This window comes from Monodelphis domestica, chromosome 1 (genome assembly GCF_027887165.1).
Source record: "Monodelphis domestica isolate mMonDom1 chromosome 1, mMonDom1.pri, whole genome shotgun sequence".
In the NCBI taxonomy this organism is placed as follows: Eukaryota; Metazoa; Chordata; class Mammalia; order Didelphimorphia; family Didelphidae; genus Monodelphis; species Monodelphis domestica.
Window position 1 is genome coordinate 715,128,079 of NC_077227.1, and position 20,368 is coordinate 715,148,446.

The 20,368-nt window shown below is 38.9% G+C and overlaps 1 protein-coding gene across 3 annotated transcripts in view; it reads left to right on the plus strand.

Moving 5' to 3' along the window:
- Positions 1 to 20,368, plus strand: part of PDPR (pyruvate dehydrogenase phosphatase regulatory subunit) — a 48,585-nt gene that overhangs the window by 18,021 nt on the left and 10,196 nt on the right. For all 3 annotated transcript variants that reach the window (XM_007477511.2, XM_001362387.4, XM_016428031.2), the window contains 6 exons: positions 2,838 to 2,962; positions 3,786 to 3,941; positions 4,594 to 4,727; positions 5,629 to 5,777; positions 6,439 to 6,551; positions 8,016 to 8,110. In XM_007477511.2, coding sequence (XP_007477573.2) covers positions 2,838 to 2,962; positions 3,786 to 3,941; positions 4,594 to 4,727; positions 5,629 to 5,777; positions 6,439 to 6,551; positions 8,016 to 8,110 — 772 coding nt within the window. The remainder of the gene's footprint in view (positions 1 to 2,837; positions 2,963 to 3,785; positions 3,942 to 4,593; positions 4,728 to 5,628; positions 5,778 to 6,438; positions 6,552 to 8,015; positions 8,111 to 20,368) is intronic.

Sequence of the window (20,368 nt, forward strand, 5' to 3'; positions counted from 1 at the left end):
ACATGTGGGACAATTGGAGGACAACAAATTGGAGGGTGGGAAGATGAGCCACATCCCTCTGTCCCTGTGGTAGCCAGTTATGGTACTTGTCCAACCACACTTCATTTTATCCTCTAAAACTCCTCATCTTTTATTCTCCTCCCCTTTCCTGCTTCCCTCCCTTTAAGCTTAGAGTTATCTCACCACCTGAGTGCCTAAGCAGCAGATTTGTAGGGGCTGCTGGGACAGTTCTCCCTCTCCCAGGCCCTCCTCAGAAGGTAGGCTCTGTGCTTCTAGAACTTCTTTCTTCCTCCTCTCTTGGCTTCTTGTCACCAGGTTTCACTTTCCCATACCGTATGCCAGATGTCCAAGTAGCTGCCCAGTCTTGTTCTTATCTATGGCCTCTCTTTTCTTCTTTTTTTCTCATTTCTTCTTGCCTATACCATTGCAATAGTTTCTTGATTGTTCTTCCTGCTTCTAGTCTCTCTCCTTTTCAGTCATCCTCCACACAGCAGCCAAAATTATTTTCCTGAAGTTTGAAACTGTCCAGATCACTCCTATACTCAGTAAACCTCAGGAATTTTTCATTAATTTGAGGAAAAAATATTTCATTTTTTGTCTAATTTTTAAATTGTGTGTGTGTTTTTAATTTACATTTTATCATTTAAATAGGGACCAGATCTGTGATTTATCAGTATAGAGAAGTCAAGTATGATTGAACTGTCCCTGCTAGTGCAGTTTGGCATCTTTGCAAATACAGTCTTAGAATCCCAAGAGAGGAGTGATTTTGCTAGTGTTCCTCAATTCAAGTGCCCTCATCCCTACCCCTCTTCAGGAGTCAGGAATGGAATTTGGAAGCAACACCTTCTGGCTTAGAGGCCCGATCTCTACCCGTGTCATCAGGCTGCTTCTCTGAATCTTGTAAGGTTCATAATTAATTAGTATCCTAGCATAGGCAGATCATTTAGAAGGAACTACACTCAGAAATGTTGTATTGATAGTATAACATCAGAATTTGTCTTGGCAGGTAAATCCCCAGGTATTTTATATTGTCTAGAGTGATTTTAAATGGAGTTTTTCTTTCTCACTCTTACTGCTGGGTTTTGTTGGAAACTTACAGGGATGTTGATGATTTGTGTGGGTTTATTTTGAACCCTGCAACTTTGCTAAAGTTAATGATTATTTCTATTAGCTTTTTAATTGATTTTCTTGGATTCTTTAGGTATACCATCATGTCATCTGCAAAGAGTGATAGTTTTGTTTCCTCGTTGCCTACTTCGATCCCTTCAATTTCTTTTTCTTCTCTAATTGCTACTGCTAGCATTTCTAGGACAATATTAAATAGTAGTGGTGATAATGGGCATCCCTGCTTCATTACTGATAGTATTGGGAAGGCATCTAACTTATCCCATTGCAGATGATACTTGCTGATGGTTTTAAGTAAGTGCTGTTTATTATTTTGAGGATAGGCCCTTTTTTCCTGTATTTTCTAATGTTTTCAACAAGAATGGGTGTTGTATTTTGTCAAAGACTTTTTCTGCATCTGTTGAGATAATCATGTGATTTCTATTAGTTTGGTTGTTGATATGGTCAATTATATGGATGGTTTTTCCAATATTAAACCATCCTTACATACCTGATCTAAATCCCACCTGGTCATAGTGAATAATCCTTGTGATAACTTGTTGTAGCATTTTAGCTAGTATTTTATTTAATATTTTTATATCTATGTTCATTAAGGATATTGGTCTATAGTTTTCCTTCTCTGTTTTTGTTCTTCCTAGAATTTGTCCAAGTTGCCATAAAACAACTAAGGCATAGCTCTGAATCAATAATTTTTTTTTTACCTTTTGTCTTAGAGTCAGCACCACATATTGGTTCCAAGGCAGAAGAGTGGTAAGGGCTAGGCAATGAAGGTTAAGTAGCTTGCCCAGGGTCACACAGCTAGGCAGTGTCTGAGCCCAGATTTGAACTGAGGACCTCCCATCTCTAGGCCTGGCTCTATCCACTTAGCCACCCAGCTGCCCACTCCAATAATTATTTATTTGAGGGACCTGGCCCACTTCAATAAATGGGATCCCAGATCTACCTTACAATCTGATACTTCTTGCTTCAGGGTACAGCATTTATAACTCTTGAGTCTCAGATGGTAATCTATAAGTACATGATCTAGACTGGTATAGCACAAAATATGCATTCCAATGGATCCAAATCACGCAGAACAACCAGCATGACTGCTACCAGCTTGTATCTCTGGTAATGAGGCAGGGTTCAGAAGGTCGAAACATCTAGCAAAAGGCCCTTGTCAAAAAAGTTGAAAAGCTCAGGAGTTACCTGTTTTGGCAAATCAGGGGAAATATCCAGGCAACAAGGAGCTCCTAAAATAACCAGGGACTTTCCACTGAACCTTATGACATCTCTTTCATGCAGAACATAAAGGATTAAACTTAGAATAGATATGGCTAGGTCCAAGGTAGAGATCTGTTAGCTATGGTCATGTTTTAAAAGTTCTACAGTCTTAACATCAAGGTTATCTACTAGCTATTTAACCTAATTTAATTACTCCTAATTATATATTAGGATTAGTTTATTATTCTTAACTCACTAAATGTATATTAGAGTATGTTAATACAAGAGGAACAATCACTACCCCTATGGAGCCTCATTAAACTAGATAATACTGATTGGAAATTAACACAGGGATAAAGCCATTGAATTAGCATGGGCAGGGGTCTACTCAAATAGGGTGGGTGTCGAGTCATTTCTCCACAATGGTGTTCCCAGTCCAGAATTGTAAACAGACTACTGCTTTAGACTGCTGGAGCAAGAGCTCTCTTTTGCTTTGTGTCTCAAAACAGATACCTTGCTGAATGGATGGTTCAAGGCTATCCTTCGGAAAACGTGTGGGAATTGGACTTGAAGCGGTTTGGAGTTCTGCAGAGCAGCCGAACCTTCCTCCGCCACCGGGTCATGGAAGTGATGCGTGAGTGAGCCTTTTCCTTACTCCAGCTAGTCCCTTCCCAGCAGCCTTTGCATCATCATCCAAAGGAGCCGCTTTTCTACTCTGTAGAGCCTCAGCAATGCCACTCTTGGTTTCACCTGAAAGAGACCACATGTTGCTTAGTGAGTGTTTTCTTACTTTCTTGTTTTTTTCCCTTGGAATTGTGGACTTATCTTTCCTGGATAGTAAATTTACAAAATCATTCTCAAAACCCCAATTATCATTAATGAGAATTCTTATTTTCTATTACATATTGGTGAGATGGAAGATAGCTTCTAACATATCCCTACCTTCTTAGCTCTCGTCTTCCCATTCTCACCTTTTGGTTAAGAAACATTTTTTAAAATTTTTCTTTAGATTATTGGTCACTTTGATGGAATCCATGCCCAGATCTTGCCAAAGTGTTCCTAAATAGTCTGCAAATATTTGTGTTCAAAATTGAATGTTTCATTAAATGTGACTGAAACTCTTAATTTAATTTCCTATTAGTTTTAGTGTCCAGGACATATGTACAGTAAGACCTTTGAGTGCCATTCACTGGGAGAGTTCTTAGTTTTCACCACCTCACTCAAGTCCCCACTGCTGTCTTTCAGCAAAGAATGTACTCCTCTGTCAAGGCACTGAGAAAGACTGGAGGTTCAGAGATAGTAAAACAGCCCCTGTCCTCCATGTACTATCTATCTTTTGAGCCTTTGCTCAAAACCCCTGAGGAGGGGTGTGGAGGAACCTCCTACTTTTTGCCTCTCGTTAATTAAAGCCCTTCTTAGTGGAGTGAGCATTTCATCTACTTTTCTGTTCATTTCAGCCCTGATAGCTGATATTAAGGTTCCAAGATGGGATTTCCAGACTGGTCGACAGCTGCGCACATCTCCCCTTTATGATCGCTTGGATGCACAGGGAGCCAGATGGATGGAGAAACATGGTTTTGAGAGACCCAAGTACTTTGTCCCACCTGAGAAAGGTGAGAACTCATTTTGGTTTCTGACCTGTAAAACTGAGAAAAAATGAATCCATAGAAAGGTACAAGAGGCAGCTTAGTTTAAAGAAGAAAAATCACTGGATTTCGAAGGCAAGAGGTTTTGGTTCTAGTTACTGATCCACTGTGGTAGGCAAATCATCTGGCCTTGGTAGACCTGTTTCTTTGTGAAAAGGGAAAATAATTCACTATTCCACAGTATAATTGTGAAGCACCATTAAGATAATTCAACAGAATATTAAATTCAACAAAAAGTGTTAAAAGTACACAGAAGTACTTTGAGGTTTTAAAGTGCTATGTAAATGACATTTTGTGTTGTTTTGGTTTGGTTTGGTTCAGACTTGTAATTTCAGAGGTGTAGAAAAACCCTGTATTAATGCAGAGTAGCAAAGGTTTTGCCACTTAATCTTAGGGAATTGCCTGGGGTGTAGCTGGCAGGATAAGTGAACACTCAAGCCGTGTCCCATGTTTCCTATCTCCCAAGGCCTAGTTTCTATCCTATGTGTCATACTGCCTCTCCTGCATTTAACAGGAAAGATAAATGATAATCTATTCTTATTTACTAGAATACATAGTATACCCTTAATATAAATTCGCTTTCTTCTTTTTGTCAAATTATATAATTTCTCTCCTTTAGATTTACTGGCATTGGAACATAGCAAGACATTCTATAAGCCAGACTGGTTTGACATTGTGGAGGCCGAAGTCAAATGCTGTAAAGAGGCTGTATGTGTCATTGACATGTCCTCTTTTGCCAAGTTTGAAATAAGTGTAAGTATTTGGGAACCCAAGTGGCACGTTAGAGAATCTTCCCTACCTGTTAAAATAGCTTTCTCTGCCACCAGTACTTTGTCTCTATAGGAGGGATGTCATATAATTGGATTTTTTAGTCTTTGCTTTCACATTTTTTTGGTCTTATCTAATTTTTTCAGGAATATTCAGAATTAACTGCCACCTTTTCTTTGTTGTGCTTGTGTAAGTTACAATTAAAATTTTAATTTTATCCCATCTGCCTGATGCCAGTTTGACAAGCATTAATTAGGCACTGACTTTAGACCAGGTCCTGGGCCCAGGAATGCAGAGAGAAGCAGCTTAGGGAGTTCAGATTCTAATAGGGGAAAGAACATGCAAATAACCATGGACATAGATGAGGAGTGTGTTTGTGTGGTCCAAATGGAAGGTAATTTCAGAGGGAGGGTGCTAGCAGCTTTGGGAGAGGCACAGATGCAAGGGAGGGCCAAGAAAAGCCTCCTTCTCAAGATGTGATTTGAGCCTGAAAGATAGCATGGAAGCCAGGAGGCAGAAGTGAGAAGAGTGAGCTGGCCCAGGGGGGGACTGGGGTGGAGGGCTATCAGGAGGCAAGAAGTGGTCATGGGCTCTGGACTCCGAATGCCAGGCAGGATTTGGAAGTTCATCCTGGAGGTGATGGCAAGGAGGCGAGGTGACATGTTAGACCTGCACATGGAGGAGAGGCCAGGGAGGAGGAGGGATTGCAGAGGTCACTTGGATTTAGTCTCGGAGGCGGCCCCGTGGGTGGAGAGGAGGGATGGGGTGTTGAGTAATGGTTTTGCACATTTGCACAATTTCTCTGCACATTTGCCGTCTCTTCAGCAAAGCTCACTGGCTTGAAGCTGTTGTGATAACTCCTTTTTTTTCTCCTCAAATGCCTTAGTCTACTGGGAATGAAGCCCTAGAAGTTCTGCAGTACCTCTTCTCCAATGACCTGGACGTGCCTGTGGGCCACATTGTGCATACAGGCATGCTCAATGCGGACGGTGGCTATGAAAACGACTGCAGCATAGCTCGGCTTAGCAAACGCAGGTGAACAGAGCAGGTGCTTCCCCCTCCCAAGCCCTTTGATGGTTCTGTGTACAAGGGCATGGCTGAGATCGCTCTCTTTTACGTTTTTTGTTTTTTAATAACCCTTACCTTTCATCTTAGAATCAATACTACTTATTGGTTCCAAGGCAGGAGAATGGTAAGGGCTAGGTAATGGGGTTAAGTGACTTGTTCAATGTCACACAGCTAGGAAATGTCTGAGGCCATATTTGAACCCAAGAATCTCTTATCTGTGGTTCTGGTTCTCTATCCACTGAGCCACCCAGCTGCCCCCTCTTTTTCAGTTTTTGAATAGCTTGCTCATTGGAAATTGAGTCTAAGAAGAAATCACAGAAATAAATGATAGGCAGTTGTTAATTTGGAAAATCTACTTCTGTTGTGGAAATGTCCAGTCTGTCAGCCAGACCCTGTATAATTTGTATCTCCTGCATGTAGGCTGGAGTTTTCTGTGGTTCTCCTTAGGCAGCATGCAGGCCCGAGTTGCCTTCTGCTCTTGTGATCTCTGGATGCTTCTGGAAGACTTTTCCATGCACCAGCCTGGGTTTCTCCACTGGCCTGGAGAATAGAGGGGCGGAATGACTTACTAACTTTATTAACATTCTTTGCCACCTGGTTCTGATTGCTTTTGGACTTTGCTTTCCAGTTTCTTCATGATTTCTCCCAGTGACCAGCAGGTCCACTGCTGGTCCTGGCTCAAGAGACACATGCCTGAGAATGACGTCCTGTTTTTAGAGGATGTGACCTGGAAATACACTGGTAAGGTGGGCTCTGGGGAGGAGGGGGACAATTTCAAGAGGTCCAGGGTGAACTTATGCTTCTGTCTTCTGTGCTCTAGGAGGACAGCATTGTATATGGACTATTCACTGTCATTGAACTCCCATTTAGTATAGGTTCTGACTTGAGTAACAACAATAGCATTTGCAAAGCACTTCTTCATGTTAGCTTATTTTATCCTTACAACAGCCTTGGGGAGGTAGGTGCTATTAATATCACCATTTTACAGATGAGGAAACTGAAACAGAGGTCAAGTGACCTACCCAAGGTCACACAACTAGTATTCTCTGAGCCTAGACTGGAACTCGGGACTTCCTGACTTCAAGAGTCGAGGGCCACCAGCTACCTTTATATCTTGCAGGGAAGACTAAAATCAGCCTTATGGGTGTTTTGGCCTTACGGAGTTAGCCTTTCAAGCTCCCAAGAAGAGTGTGGCCAGATGCCCTTCAGCCTCCTGCCCACCTGCGCCCACCTGACTGGTGTGCTTCCAGGCATATTCAGCAATTCATTTTTGAATATTAATCGAGGGCTTATTTGGAAGCTTATGAAGAGCCTGGGAGGGGTCCCTACAAGAAGACTGTCTGGGAAAGGGGGATGCCCACACACAGGAGGAAGAAGCACCATCACCTCACGGGGCAGAAAACTTTCACTTTTTCTTTCTTTTGTATTATTTTTGAGGTTGAAGTTATCAGGATAAGTTTTCTAACAAGAAAGGGACTTTTCTGTGGAGTATCATAACTATTCAAGGGAGCTTGGGGTTGTTCCTGCATCACTTCCAAAGCTGTCCGTCTGGTACTAGGATTGAGGATGTTAAATGTCAGGGATGGGGTTTTGTTACTGTACAGTAATTAGAAAGAAAAACAGGAATTGTCCAGTATGAAGTCCAATGAACCACATGCACTTAAAGCAAAGGGGTTGTTGCTGCTCTTTAATCTTGCCAAGTAGCCACTTGATATGATAGTGTGTGACACCAGCCCCTCAAGAGGCAATATTGTGCCGTTCTCTCTCTTTGTCTGCTCTGGGCCTTGCACACATTAGGTGCTTAGTAAATGCTTATGAAGTGATTGTTGCATGTATGTTTTCTAGTTCTCTTAAGTGTCATCAGATAAGTGATCACTTCTTCCCTCTGCCAGCATTGGCCACCATTCTCTCTCACCCATATTGAGTCGATGCTTTCAACACATTTACCCTCTCTCTTTTTCACAGTAAAACATCTAACAATATTGACAAAACTCCATTGGCAATTGTTATTTTAGAATGACATTACATGATAGTTACAAAATGTTTTTAGTCCAGTTAGTATTAATGTGCATGCAGAAATGTTGTGATTCTGACTTTGGAATATCTATGTATCTTGGATTTCATTGGGTCTTTCCACACAGAGTTGTCCACAGGTAAAATGGGTCTGTTTCTTCAGAGGCCCAACACTTCTTTTTTTCTATTTAGCTCTCAATCTGATTGGTCCCCGTGCCATGGCTGTTCTCTCTGAGTTATCTTATGCTCCTTTGACTCCAGACCATTTTCCAAACCTCTTCTGCAAGGTAGGTAAATTGTGTACTTTTGTTTCTAAATATATGTACATTACTGTTTTGAACCTTGGGCATGTGTTTTTCATGCAAGGTTATATAGACATATAATACATATATATATATATATATATTATATAATTTTGACTTTGAGCAAATAAAGAATATTCAGAATAAATTTTTCTTTCTCTCACTTTCAGATTATCCTTAATCAGTCATCAATAGAATGTTTAAAAAATAGATTCCAGTATCTCAGTGTCAGTATGGTAACCAACAGCAGTGGATTTATTTTCAACTTCCAAGATTATGAACCTTAGAAAGTTATGTTTTCCAAGATATATTTTTTCCTTGCACTGCTTCCTGTTTTCTACACCAGTATAAATTTGATCTTCTCAGAAGAACTGAGAGTCTGAATTCAGACCAAAGCATACTATATTTCAATTTCTTCATTTTTGTTAGTTTTCTTTCACAAAATAATTTATATGGAAACATGTTTTACATGATTACACATATAAAAATCTATATGAAATTGTTTACCATCTAAACAAGGGAAGAAGGGAGGAAGAGAATTCAGGATCCAAATTTTTAAAAAGAGAAACAAATGTTGAAACTTGTTTTGTTTTTTCCTTTTACTCCTTACCTTTCATCTTAGAATCAATACTATGTATTGGTTCCAAGGCAGGAGAGCAATAAGAGCTAGGCAATGGGGATTAAGTGACTTGCCCATGTTCACACAGCTAGAACATATCTAAGACCAGATTTGAACCCAAGGACCTCCCATTTCTGGGTCTAGCTCTCAATCCACTTAGCCACTTGGCTGCCCCCTTAAAACTTATTTTACATGAAGTTAGAGAAAAAATGAGTTATGAAATTTAAAAAATATTTCTCAGATTAGAAGTTTTTATTTTAAAGAAAAAGGAAAAAGTTTATATATTTTGGGTGTTTCCTAGAAATATCTGATTTTCATTTCATCTCTCTCAGTTTAACTAATTTATACTACTTGAATTTTTAAAAAAATGCTAGCTGTAGTGTTTCTAGAAGTAATTACTTATTTTTAATGCAAATTATAATACCACTAAAAAAAGTCTGAAAATGAATGTTTTTTTAAAACCTTTTAAGTTTTTTTTGGTGTGTGTATCTTCCATACCCCTTACTCATTATAAATTTTAGTCAAAGTCTTCTTGGTGGTAGCCTCTTGACTTTTCAAATTAAGCCAGTACATCTTTGGGTATTTGCAAATGATTCATAACACAGATATTGTACTATTGATTCATGAATAGTTCACTTCTTCAATTATATGCTCTTCTTCTCAAAGGCACCTACATAGCTTAGTGGATAGAGAGCCAGGCCTAGAGATGGGAAAATCCTGGGTTCAAATTTGGCCTCAGACACTTCTTAGCTGTGTGATTCTGGGCAAGTCACTTAACCCTGTTTACTTAGCCCTTGCTAATCTTGGAACTGATACTTAGCATTAATTCTAAGATAGAAGGTAAGAGTTCAAAGGGTCAGTTTGAGTTTTGTCTTTATCTTGTAGTTTGATTAAATTCAGTTAGTGAAGTGTCTGCTGCCTCCTTTGATACATAAGTGCTTCATGAAACCTCTTCTGTCTTGGTGAGGTGGGACTTTGATTGCTGTCGTGTTTTCCCAAGTCATCTGTGAAAGTGCTGACAGATGAATGCCAGTGTTCTATGAAGATTCAGCCAATATCTATTGTGCTTTTCCACTTATAGTCATAATGAGTGGGGGGAGCCTTTAGATTATTTTTCATCACTTGCTGAGATCTCATGATACTTTTAATTGATCACTTTCTGTGTCCTTTGATTAAATTTCTATTCTGCCTTTTTTAGCAACAGACATATTTAAAGTACTCTAGAAAGTTACTAAATTCACAGACCTGTGAAATAGGTAGTTATGAAATCATTTGAAAGTCCATTTCTTTTTATAAGAAAGTAAAAATAGTTTGCTTTGTTCTGGATTCAGACTCCATTCTTTTTCTTTGGCAGTAGATGGCATTTTTTATTATGAGTTCTATAACTTACTCAGCCATGTGCTTTTCCCCTTATAGTCATAATGAGTGGGGGGAGTCTTTAGTTTAATTTTCATCAACTGCTAAGATGTCATGACACTTTTAATTGGTTACTTTCTGTGTCCTTTGATTAAATTTCTGTTCTGTTTGTTGTCTTTTCTGTCAGCCCTATCCCATTTCTGTTATCCCCTCCCCCTACTACTTTCCTATAGGGTAAGAGAGTTTTCTATACTCAATTGATTGCGTATGTTCTTCCCTCATTCAGCCAATTCTGATGAGATTGAATATCCATTTTTCCCCTGAAGGGGGGCAATGAGGTAGAATTATGCTCAGTTTTGTTAGATAATTGTAGTATATCATATTCTAGGCCCTCTGATCCTATAATGTTGAAGCTGTTAAGTCGTGTTATCCTGACTGTGTCTCCATGATGCTGTGACAAGGAAATCACCTTTAAAAGACTGATATATATTAATTTAAGGTCACCAAGGAATTCAGCTATGTAATTCCTAAATGAAAACTAAAGTCAGCCGTCAACCTTTTATGGAGTTTTAATTACAAACAGGAGGAAGAAAAGAATTAGAGATAGAGAGATAGAGGTAGAGAGAAAGGGGAGAGAAGGGAATAGGGCTTCAATACCCCTTCTGTTTAGGCTGGGCCAAAAGGCCCAAGCCCTTAGATAGCTGGGGCAAAGAAAAGAGATCAGTCCCTATTACTCACGTGACCAAAATGGAGAAACAGTCTCAGAGCCCCCACCTTCAGCTTCCTTCAGAGCAAACTTCTCAGAGCACCCTGCAACCACTCCGACAAACTCCTAAAACCACCCCCTTCAGTCTTCAGACCCCTCTCTCTTTAAGGAAACCATCCAAGTTGCCTCCCCTCAGTTCTCCCATCTACCAATCGTTGTCCATTAATTTCCCTGTGCCAATGGAGGCTCTAGCTTAACCCAGGACCGCCCAGAGGTCTCTGGCTTTGCACATGTCTGTTGAAGGTCATATTTTCAAATAATTAAATCTTTGATCCTTTGTTACAGCCCTTCCTAAATCCTGTTAACCTGAGTAGGGTAGAGATTGGAATAATTAAATTTTGATCTATGCTGCAGCCCTTCCTCAATCCTGTTAGGACTGAGTAGGGTGGAGATTGATTCCAAGTATCTCCATTGTATCAATTCTAAAATCAATCATGACTCAAAGAAATTCCTGTTCTATGCTTAAGCATAGGTCAAAGTCCTTTCCATTGTTCAGCGAAAGGTTTCTGTCCTAAAGTAATCTTAAGAAGGGAGGAGGGGGAAACTCTCATGCCAAAGGGGTTCACATTCCAATAGCCAAGACCCACTATCAATAGGGAATTTTTCAAGTATGAAATTTCCCAATGGTGAAATTTCCAACATTTATAAGTCTAAGAAATTTTGAGGTTTACTATACTTGAATTGTTTCTTTTTGTTGCTTGCAATATTTTTCTCCTTGACCTGAGAGTTTGGGAATTTGGGTCCTTTGGGGGATCTCTTTCAGGAGATGATTGGTGAATTCTTTCCATTTCTGTTTTGTCCTCTGGTTCTAGAATGTCACAACAGTTTTCCTTGATAATTTCTTTAAAGATGATAGGTCTAAGTTCTTTGTTTGATCATGGCTTTCAGATAGTCTAATAATTCTTAGATTATCGTTCCTGGATTTTTTTTTCCAGATCTGTTGTTTTTCCCATGAAATATTTCACATTCTCTTCTATTTTTTCATTCTTTTAGCTTCCACTTGTCCAATTCTAATTTTTAAGACATGATTTTTTTGAATGAGCTTTTGTACCTCCTTTTCCATTTGGCCATTTTACTTTGTAAAGAGTTCTTTTCTTCCATGAATTTTTGTACTTTTTTTTTTTTGACCCTGTGAAACCTGCGACATTTTGTTTAAAAAAAAAATAGTTTCAGAATAGTTTCAAATGTAATAATTTTCCCCCAAAATACCCTCACATTAATTAGCTGCTTAAACTTCAACAGAGAGTCTTTTTTTCCCCTTAAGAAAATTGACCATTTTCTTTGTATGTTAAAAGGTAATATTCAAGAATTTCAACTTAGTTTTAGCAAATGCAAATTTGTATTTTTAAAAAGAAAACTTATGGTTGAATAGTTCTGGAGCCATTAAGACAAAAAGCATGAGAAACCAAAAACCAGTCCTACTTCTTGATGTACTTAATGTCAACATCTAGTAAGGGATTTTAAAATAAAATAGCACCTACATTACTTTTGTAGAATCATTTCCAAGACTAATACAATAGGAAAATAATAATATTTATGTCCCTTTTAAACTTTTCCATAAAGGGTGATGGTAGAGAACATGTACTCAGGTTTTGGTTATTTTTGTTGTGTTGTTGTTTTTTTTAAATCATCAATCAAACTGGACTACCCTCAGTTTAAAACCCATTATTCTTGGATTGGCTATAAGCTTTGTGTCTATGAAAATGATTTGAAATTGGTCCCTGGTCTCTAGTTGAAGCACAAATGCCCTAAGGGCAATTCTGGTTTACTTTTGGATTCCACTGCTGACTCCCTATAATTCTTCATCAGTATAAACCAGGAGTTATTCTTATTCAGATGGTCTTCTTTGGTATATGCACATAAATGGCACTGACAGCTTTCTATGACTAGTTTCCTAAGAAACCAAGATAAAAATCCAGAAGGGGAAAGAGATAGGGGAAAAATAAACTGAGATGTGATAGGAGAAAAATGTTCTTTTTATAGGAAAATAAAGTCTACCCTATTTATATGACCTAAAATCCCTATCATTCATTTTTTTAAAAACTGATGTGGCACATCAAAAATTCAGATTTAGAAATGACAGGACCTATAGATGAAATGTTGTTCTGCATTTTGGCATCATACTACTCATGGCACACAACAATGAGGATCCCTCAAGCACATTCTTGGCAGACTCTAACAATATTACCATTTCTCTCTGTATCTTGACATTACTCCATTAATATGAAGTTGGTCTCAAGTATACAAGTAACAACTCACCCCTATAATATCCCTTCTTTTTATCTGTTTAACAAGTTTATAAAGCTGTTTTCTTTTTTAAGTGGTCACTAGTTTTTTTCCACAGAGTGTGTTTAATGAAAATAAAATTTAGCATCCCAGATGGGGGAGAGCTCAGTACTTTAAGGAAGTTAACATTAATGTTGAGATTTTTAACCAAGTAGATTCAATTTATGCCAATTGTTTTAAAATATGTTTTGAACACCTGGTCATGGGTACAGATCTTGGGCCTATGGCCAATCTAGACAATACATATGACCTAAGTAAAGTTTCAGTTCATCTCTTTATCTAGCCATACCTTGAATTCTTTCCCTTGTCATTTCCTTTATTTGATAAAACCTTAAAAGTGAGATTTTTATAATATTCTTCCCCAAGATCACTATAGATAATTATGCAAACATGCATTTACCATCTTCAAACACACTGAGACTAATGCCTGGAGCCAAATCTCTTGCTAAGATATAGTCACTACAAACTACTTATTTTAGAAAAGTTAAAAGGGCATACTGGGAAATTTACCTTTTATTATGGACCCACTGCCTAAGAACTTAATTGAGGAAAAAATGCAAGTTCTGAAGTTATAAATTTCTTGGTGCATTTTTTTTGTATCCCCACTGATGAAATGTGTTCCATGTCAGGTGCCAATCAGAAATGAAATAGAATGATATAGACTCATACCTCTTTTTAAAAAAGAGATTTATATGAACTGGAGGAATTCCATGTGAACTGGAACAACTTCCAGTAATTGCAGAATGAAAGGAGCAGAACCAGGAGAACATTGTACACAGGGACTGATACACTGTGGTACAATCGAAGGTAATGGACTTCTCTACTAGCAGCAATGCAATGATCCAGGACAATTCTGAGGGACTCATGAGAAAGAACACTATCCACATACAGAGGGAGCAGAAATGCAGAAGAAAAAGAATTGCTTGAACACATGGGTTGATTGGGGATAGGACTGGGGATATAGACTTTTTTTTTTTAGAAAATTTTATTTAGTCAATTTAGAACATTATTCCTTGGTTACAAGAATCATATTCTTTCCCTCCCTCCCCTCCCCTCCCACCACCCCTTCTACTAGCTGACGTGCAATTCCACTGGGTTTTACATGTGTCCTTGATCAGAACCTATTTCCATGTTGTTGATGTTTGCACTAGGATGATCATTTAGAATATAGGAATGTAGACTCTTAAATGAATATGCTAGTGCAAATATCAATAATATGGAAATAGGTCTTGGTCAATGACACATGTAAAACTCGGTGGAATTGCTTGTTGGCTATGGGAGGGGGTGGGAAGAGGGGAGGAAAGGAACATGAATCATGTAACAATGGAAAAATTTTTCTTTAAAAAGTTCAAGAAAGAAAGAAAGAAAGAAAGAAACAAACAAACAAACAAATAAATAAATAAATAAATAAATGAGAGATTTATGGTGGTTATGTCTAAGCAATATGAATGGGTAGAGGAAAGAAAAGATACCAGATAGTACTATTACAAAAATAATTAACTTCTATAGCTCTGTTACACATATGTGGCATGAGGAACCAAAGAAGAACGCTACCCCTTTATCATCCAATTAAGTCATGTAGAATTTCTGTCAAACCAGAAAGAACACCTTTAAGAACAGATCAGAATTTCCCTGGTATTATCCCAGGGGATTACTTCATATATTTCTTAAGAAGGCTCTTCCAAAGTAAAAGCAGTAAGAGTTATTTCAATTCATCAGTATCAGTTCATCAGTATTAAACAAAGTTCCATGGAATTTCCAAGACACACTTTCTTCTGTCAACTCCACTTTTCAAACAAGTAGCTGTCATTCAAATGTCCCCTTGACAAAGGCCCTATCCCACAGTTACAAAGCGACTTCCTTTGTTCTGAGTGAGAGCAATTCTTTGTTCCTTCATGATTCCAAATCATTCATTCAAAGCCATCCCAATCTTCCCTGTTTTTCAACACTGTTTATGTCAAATTGTAAGGGGACTCCTTTAGGAATCTTCTTCTTCAGAATGATCCCTTTTCATCAGAAATGATGGCATAGGAGTATGAGTTAATCAGGGTCTCTGAGCTACTGAAGGATGACTTGCTCCACGATTGTCTGTGGAGTCAAAATTCCTCCATTTGCAGTAGAAGTCCACCATTGATAAGTTCTCTTCACTGTTGGTTTGTCTAACAGTGGTCCTGGATGTACTTGGACTGAACCTTTAGGCCTCCTCTGAAAAGAAAAGTTGCCTGGTGTGTCTTTGCTGATTTAATTTAGTTCCACTCCTGGTAAAACTGATTGGAACATTATTCCTTCTGCTTAACTGCTTAGGCCTCCTGAGAACTGAGATTAGTTTCCTCTGCGTGTCACTTTGCCTCTGAAGGTTTGTCTTCCTTTTTAACACGGGATAATATCGCTGTATGTACTTCTCACCGAGAGGTGATTGATTGATTAATAGGACTAATTCCTTTATGAACTCCATTTAGTTGTCAGGGCAGTGATAACTCCATAAGAATGTCTTTTTCCAGGGCCCATTCTTCTTCTTTGGCCCATTGATTTCTAACAAAATCAGTCTACTGTTGTAGTCCCCATCTGGCTACTCTCATTCTATATTGCTGGGCACCAGTATGTATGTATAAGCCTTAAATTTTGGAAAATTCTGCTTGCTTTCTTCCTTCTTATTGAACTTGATGATATTATCCAGAGACAAATCAATCTTAACAAGGTTTTTTTATGACTGCCGATCTTTAATGGTAGCAGAGTTGCCACCACAGCTACCACCCCAATGCTGAACCCGTTCATCATCCTAAGGGTCTCCACAGGAACTTGCCACTGGGGAGGGCGTGCATCTCTACCTAGCCATCTCCCACTGACTGACTGAAACAAGTAAAGCAGAAGTAGTGCGCACTTGCAGTGGCGTCCTTACCCTCCCCTCTACCTCTTTTAACTAAGGGCCAATTCTGTCTTTCACAAAGCTTTTCTCTTCAGTGCATTTTTGTATATCTTTTTCCATTTGGCCAATTCTGCTTTTTAAGAATTTCTTCTGTTCTTTGGATTTTTGTGACTCTTTTTACCAGTTGCCCTATTCTGTTTTTTATATTAATTTCTTCAGTATTTTTTTGTACTTCCTTTACCAAACTGTTGACTCTTTTTTCATGTTTTTCCTGTATCACTCTCATTTCTTCTCTTAGTTTTTCTTCTATCTCACTTATTTGATTTTTAAAATCCCTTTTGAAATCTTCCACTAATTCTTTTTTTTTTTTAAACCCTCACCTTCCATCTTGGAGTCAATACTATGTATTGGCTACAAGGCAGAAGAGTGGTAAGGCCTAGGCAATGGGGGTCAAGTGACTTTCCCAGGGTCACACAGCTAGGAAGTGGCTGAGGCCAGATTTGAACCTAGGACCTCCTGTCTCTAGGCCTGGCTCTCAATCCACTGAGCTACCCAGCTGCCCCCTCACTAATTCTTTTTGGGATTGAGAGTATTTCATTTTTTTCTTGGAGGCTTTGGATACAGCAGTATTGACTTTTATTTTCTTCTTCTGAGTTTGTGTCTACCCTGTCACCAAAATAACTTTCTATGTTGTTTCTTTTTGTTTTTAAACCTTTACCTTCCATCTTAGAGTCAATACTGTGTATTGGCTCCAAGGCAGAAGAGTAGTGGTAAGAGCTGGGCAGTGGGGGTTAAGTGATTTGCCCAGGGTCACATAGTAGGGAAGTGTCTGAGTCCAGATTTGAACCTAGGCCCTCCTGTCTCTAGGCCTGATTCTCAATCCACTGAGCTACCCAGCTGCCCATGTTGAGTTTCTTTTGATAATTTTCCCGTCTTTTTCTTTTCTTTTAGTTTAAAAAACTGCTAAAGTTGGGCTCTGTAACTGTGATGAAAGGATCATTGTTTCAAACTTCAGGTTCTTTGTGCAGCTGTCTTCAGAGCTGGCACTGGGGATCTATCTGTTTTCAGTTCTTCCAAGGTGGTATGATGTAAGGAGAGCTATGTTTAATACTCTCTTCTGGCCTTGGCTCTGGTCTATGAGTAACCCCAAGCTCTCCGTTACCTGTTGGATCTGTGACCAGGGTCCCCTGTTACCCTTGGCTATACATATTGGTGTATGCTGATGCTCCCCCTCACCTTGCAACACTCATGTTGCACCCACAGTCAGCAAAGGGACCCCTATAATTTCCCTCTGAACAGTTTTTTACCATCTCCTCCATACCATCTGTGGCCAAGTTCTGGAAGCTTTGGCAGCTGCTTCAGCTGAACCTACAGCCTATTGCCTCATGGGGCCTAACCTGATGCACTGTGTTCCTCCTCTTCCCTGGTGCACTAGATCCCTTCTGTTAGCCTTCTAAGTTGTTTTAGACTAAAAAATTACTTCACCTTGCCTTTTTGTAGGTAATACTGCTCCAGAATTTGTTCCTGAGGCATTATATCATAGCTTTTTGGAGGATAATTTGGTAGAAATCAGATGGGTCCTTGTACATTCTGAAAGTCCATTTCTGTGTCGGATTCTATGAAAACCACCTCTGACTTTTCCATCAGTGTCCTTTTTCTCAACTTTTGGGCAAATGCTTTTGAAAGTTGTTTACTATTATTAATAAATAGACTGCTTTATAACTTTTATTAGAAGAAGGGACTAGCTAGGTTGCCTACAAGTAGAGAAAACATTTATGTTCATTTTATTGAGAAAGCTGTTTGTTTCCAGTTTTCTCTGGGGTTTATCACCTTAATAGGAGCACTAACTTGGCTACCATCTGATGAAATAGTTAGCAGTTCTGGGAATCAGTTAGAGTTCCTTAGCTTCTGTAAACACTGTTAAAAAGCTAGGAGCCAGGTCTCTAATGCTATGGTAGAATGCTAATTTGGGTGTCTACAGTACTTTCTTTGTGCCACATGGGTCCAGAACCTGTCAGCAAAACTATCCTTTCTTGGTGTAGATCGGAGTCATCTTTCGTGCCTTTAGTTTTTATTTACTGGCCATCTTCTAATTAAAGAAAGATGTTTTCCTAGTGACCACTGACCTCAGTCTCCCTGAAAGTTTATATATTGGATTATATAAACAAGATGCTGCCATTAGGAATGCATCAAGGAAGCCAGAAATTCAAGTGATACTGTTGGCTACCCTTGAGAAACAGAGCATCCAGAATGAGAAAGACCCTGCTATGCTTACCTTGGTCAGAACACACCTGGATGCTCTTTTATTAGTGTCATTATTCAGAAAGGATATTGACACACTTAAAAGTGTCCTTCAGAGGAAGGCAACCAGGCTGGTGGGAAGACTAGAGACAATACAGTATGTTTAACATGGAAAAGACTTTCAGGACAGGATACCATAGATGCCCTCAAGTACTCAAGGGCAGATGAAGGATTAGACTTTTCCTCTTTGGTCCCCAAGGGCAAAATGAGAAACATAGAGAGAAGTAGACACAATTTATGTCAATTCAGGGGAAAAAACTTGCTGACAATTAGAGGGAACATTATTTTGAGGAGTGGATTAGCTTTCCCTAGAGATCTTCAAGCAGGCAGTAGATGTTGGATTTGTGATATTACAAAAGGTATGGAAGGAAAAAAGCACATCAAAAGTTGAGAAAAAGGACACTAATGGAAAAGTCAGAGGTGGTTTTCATATCTGATTTGAAGGTCATAGAAACCTCCACAGAAATCGACTTTTACACAGGGTAAAAGAAAAACACAGTTTAGATTTCGTTTTTTTTGGTTTGCTTAAATGGAAAAAGAATAATAAAATAACTGTGCATCATTGGTGAATAATTTACCTAAAGCCAATAATTCTTTTAACTATTCCCTTTAATTTAGTCAAAGGGGGAGCAAAGCTAATCTTAGATTCAAGGGATCAGAATTCCCTTTTTGAACTCAACTGAGTCTTCTATTCAAGAATGACTGATTAGGTTTTCCACTTGGGTGAGATCAAGGCCTTCAGACTACCATCCTGTCAAAGTATTCTTTCTTCTCTCTTTTTTTTTTAAACCCTTACTTTCTGCCTTAGAATCAATACTGTGTTGCTTCCAAAGCAGAAGAGAAATAAGAGCTAGGCAATTGGGGGTGGGTGGGGCAGTGTTTAAGTGATTTGTCCAAGGTCACACAATCAGGAAGTGTCTAAGGGTCAGATTTGAATCCAGGACCTCCTTCTCCAGGACTGGCTCTCTATCAACTGAGCCACCTAGCTGTTAATATTTCATAACACACCTGGAGCTTTAGTGCAAAGTACTTGCACAAAGGAAATTAGACAAGATCCATTCTGAGGGTGCTTCTATCTCTGAGCCTTTTCATCAAAAGGAAGAGATTTTGTCCTGACTCCTTGTTGTCTTCCTTTTAGAAACTAATTTGCCAGTAGAGTACACAGAAATCTCTCCCAAGTCCTATATAGATCTAGACCTGATTTCAACATTACCAGTAGTCTGATGGATAGCTCTACCTAGTATCTCATATTTAACATATAGTCAACCATGAAAAACTCATCTCTCAAATATAGAGGAATCCTGGTTGAGTTAAAAAGGTTATTTATTAAAAGGGAAAATGATTAACATGCATACTAAAACAGCCAAAGCACTGAGTATGACGGGGCTTGGAGCTCAAATTTTAGAGTGTGGAGGGCCTGGTCTGAGGAGGAGTTGTGGATGAAGGATGGGCAGTCAAGCACCAAAGTAGGAGGTTCCGGAATGTTTGTAGCAACAGCAGATCACAAGGGTTGTCTGAGCTGGCTCAGGTTGCTTCATGTACAGTTTGTAATGGACAGCTCAGCGAGGTCAGCCATCAAACACAGTGAAGGCCTCTGGGACTGAGCAAGACTTCTGGTTCACTGCAGGTTTCTAATTGGCTCTTTCCTACAAACAGGCTCATTCTGCATCCAAGTAGAACTGTATTGTAAGGCAGCTCATGGCAAACAGACATGTTACTGTCCCAAAACGATATTTCTCCTGAAGCAACCTATTTCTTCTCTAACAATTAATAACATCCTTATTTCTTTTGAGGGCAGCGCCATTCTTTTATAACCCTAGAGTCATCTTAGAATCTTTCCTTTCTTTCACTGGCAGTATTCTAGTGTTTTGCCAAGTCCTTTCTTTATAGCATGTCACATCTATCCTTTTTTTCTGCATTCCCATGGCTTTTGCCTTGTCTTTCACTTGATTTCATACAGTAGCCTGATGGGACTCCTTTCTTCTAGCTTCTCTCTAATTCATATTCTAAGCTACCAAAGCCATCTTCCTCAGTCATTAGTATAGCCAT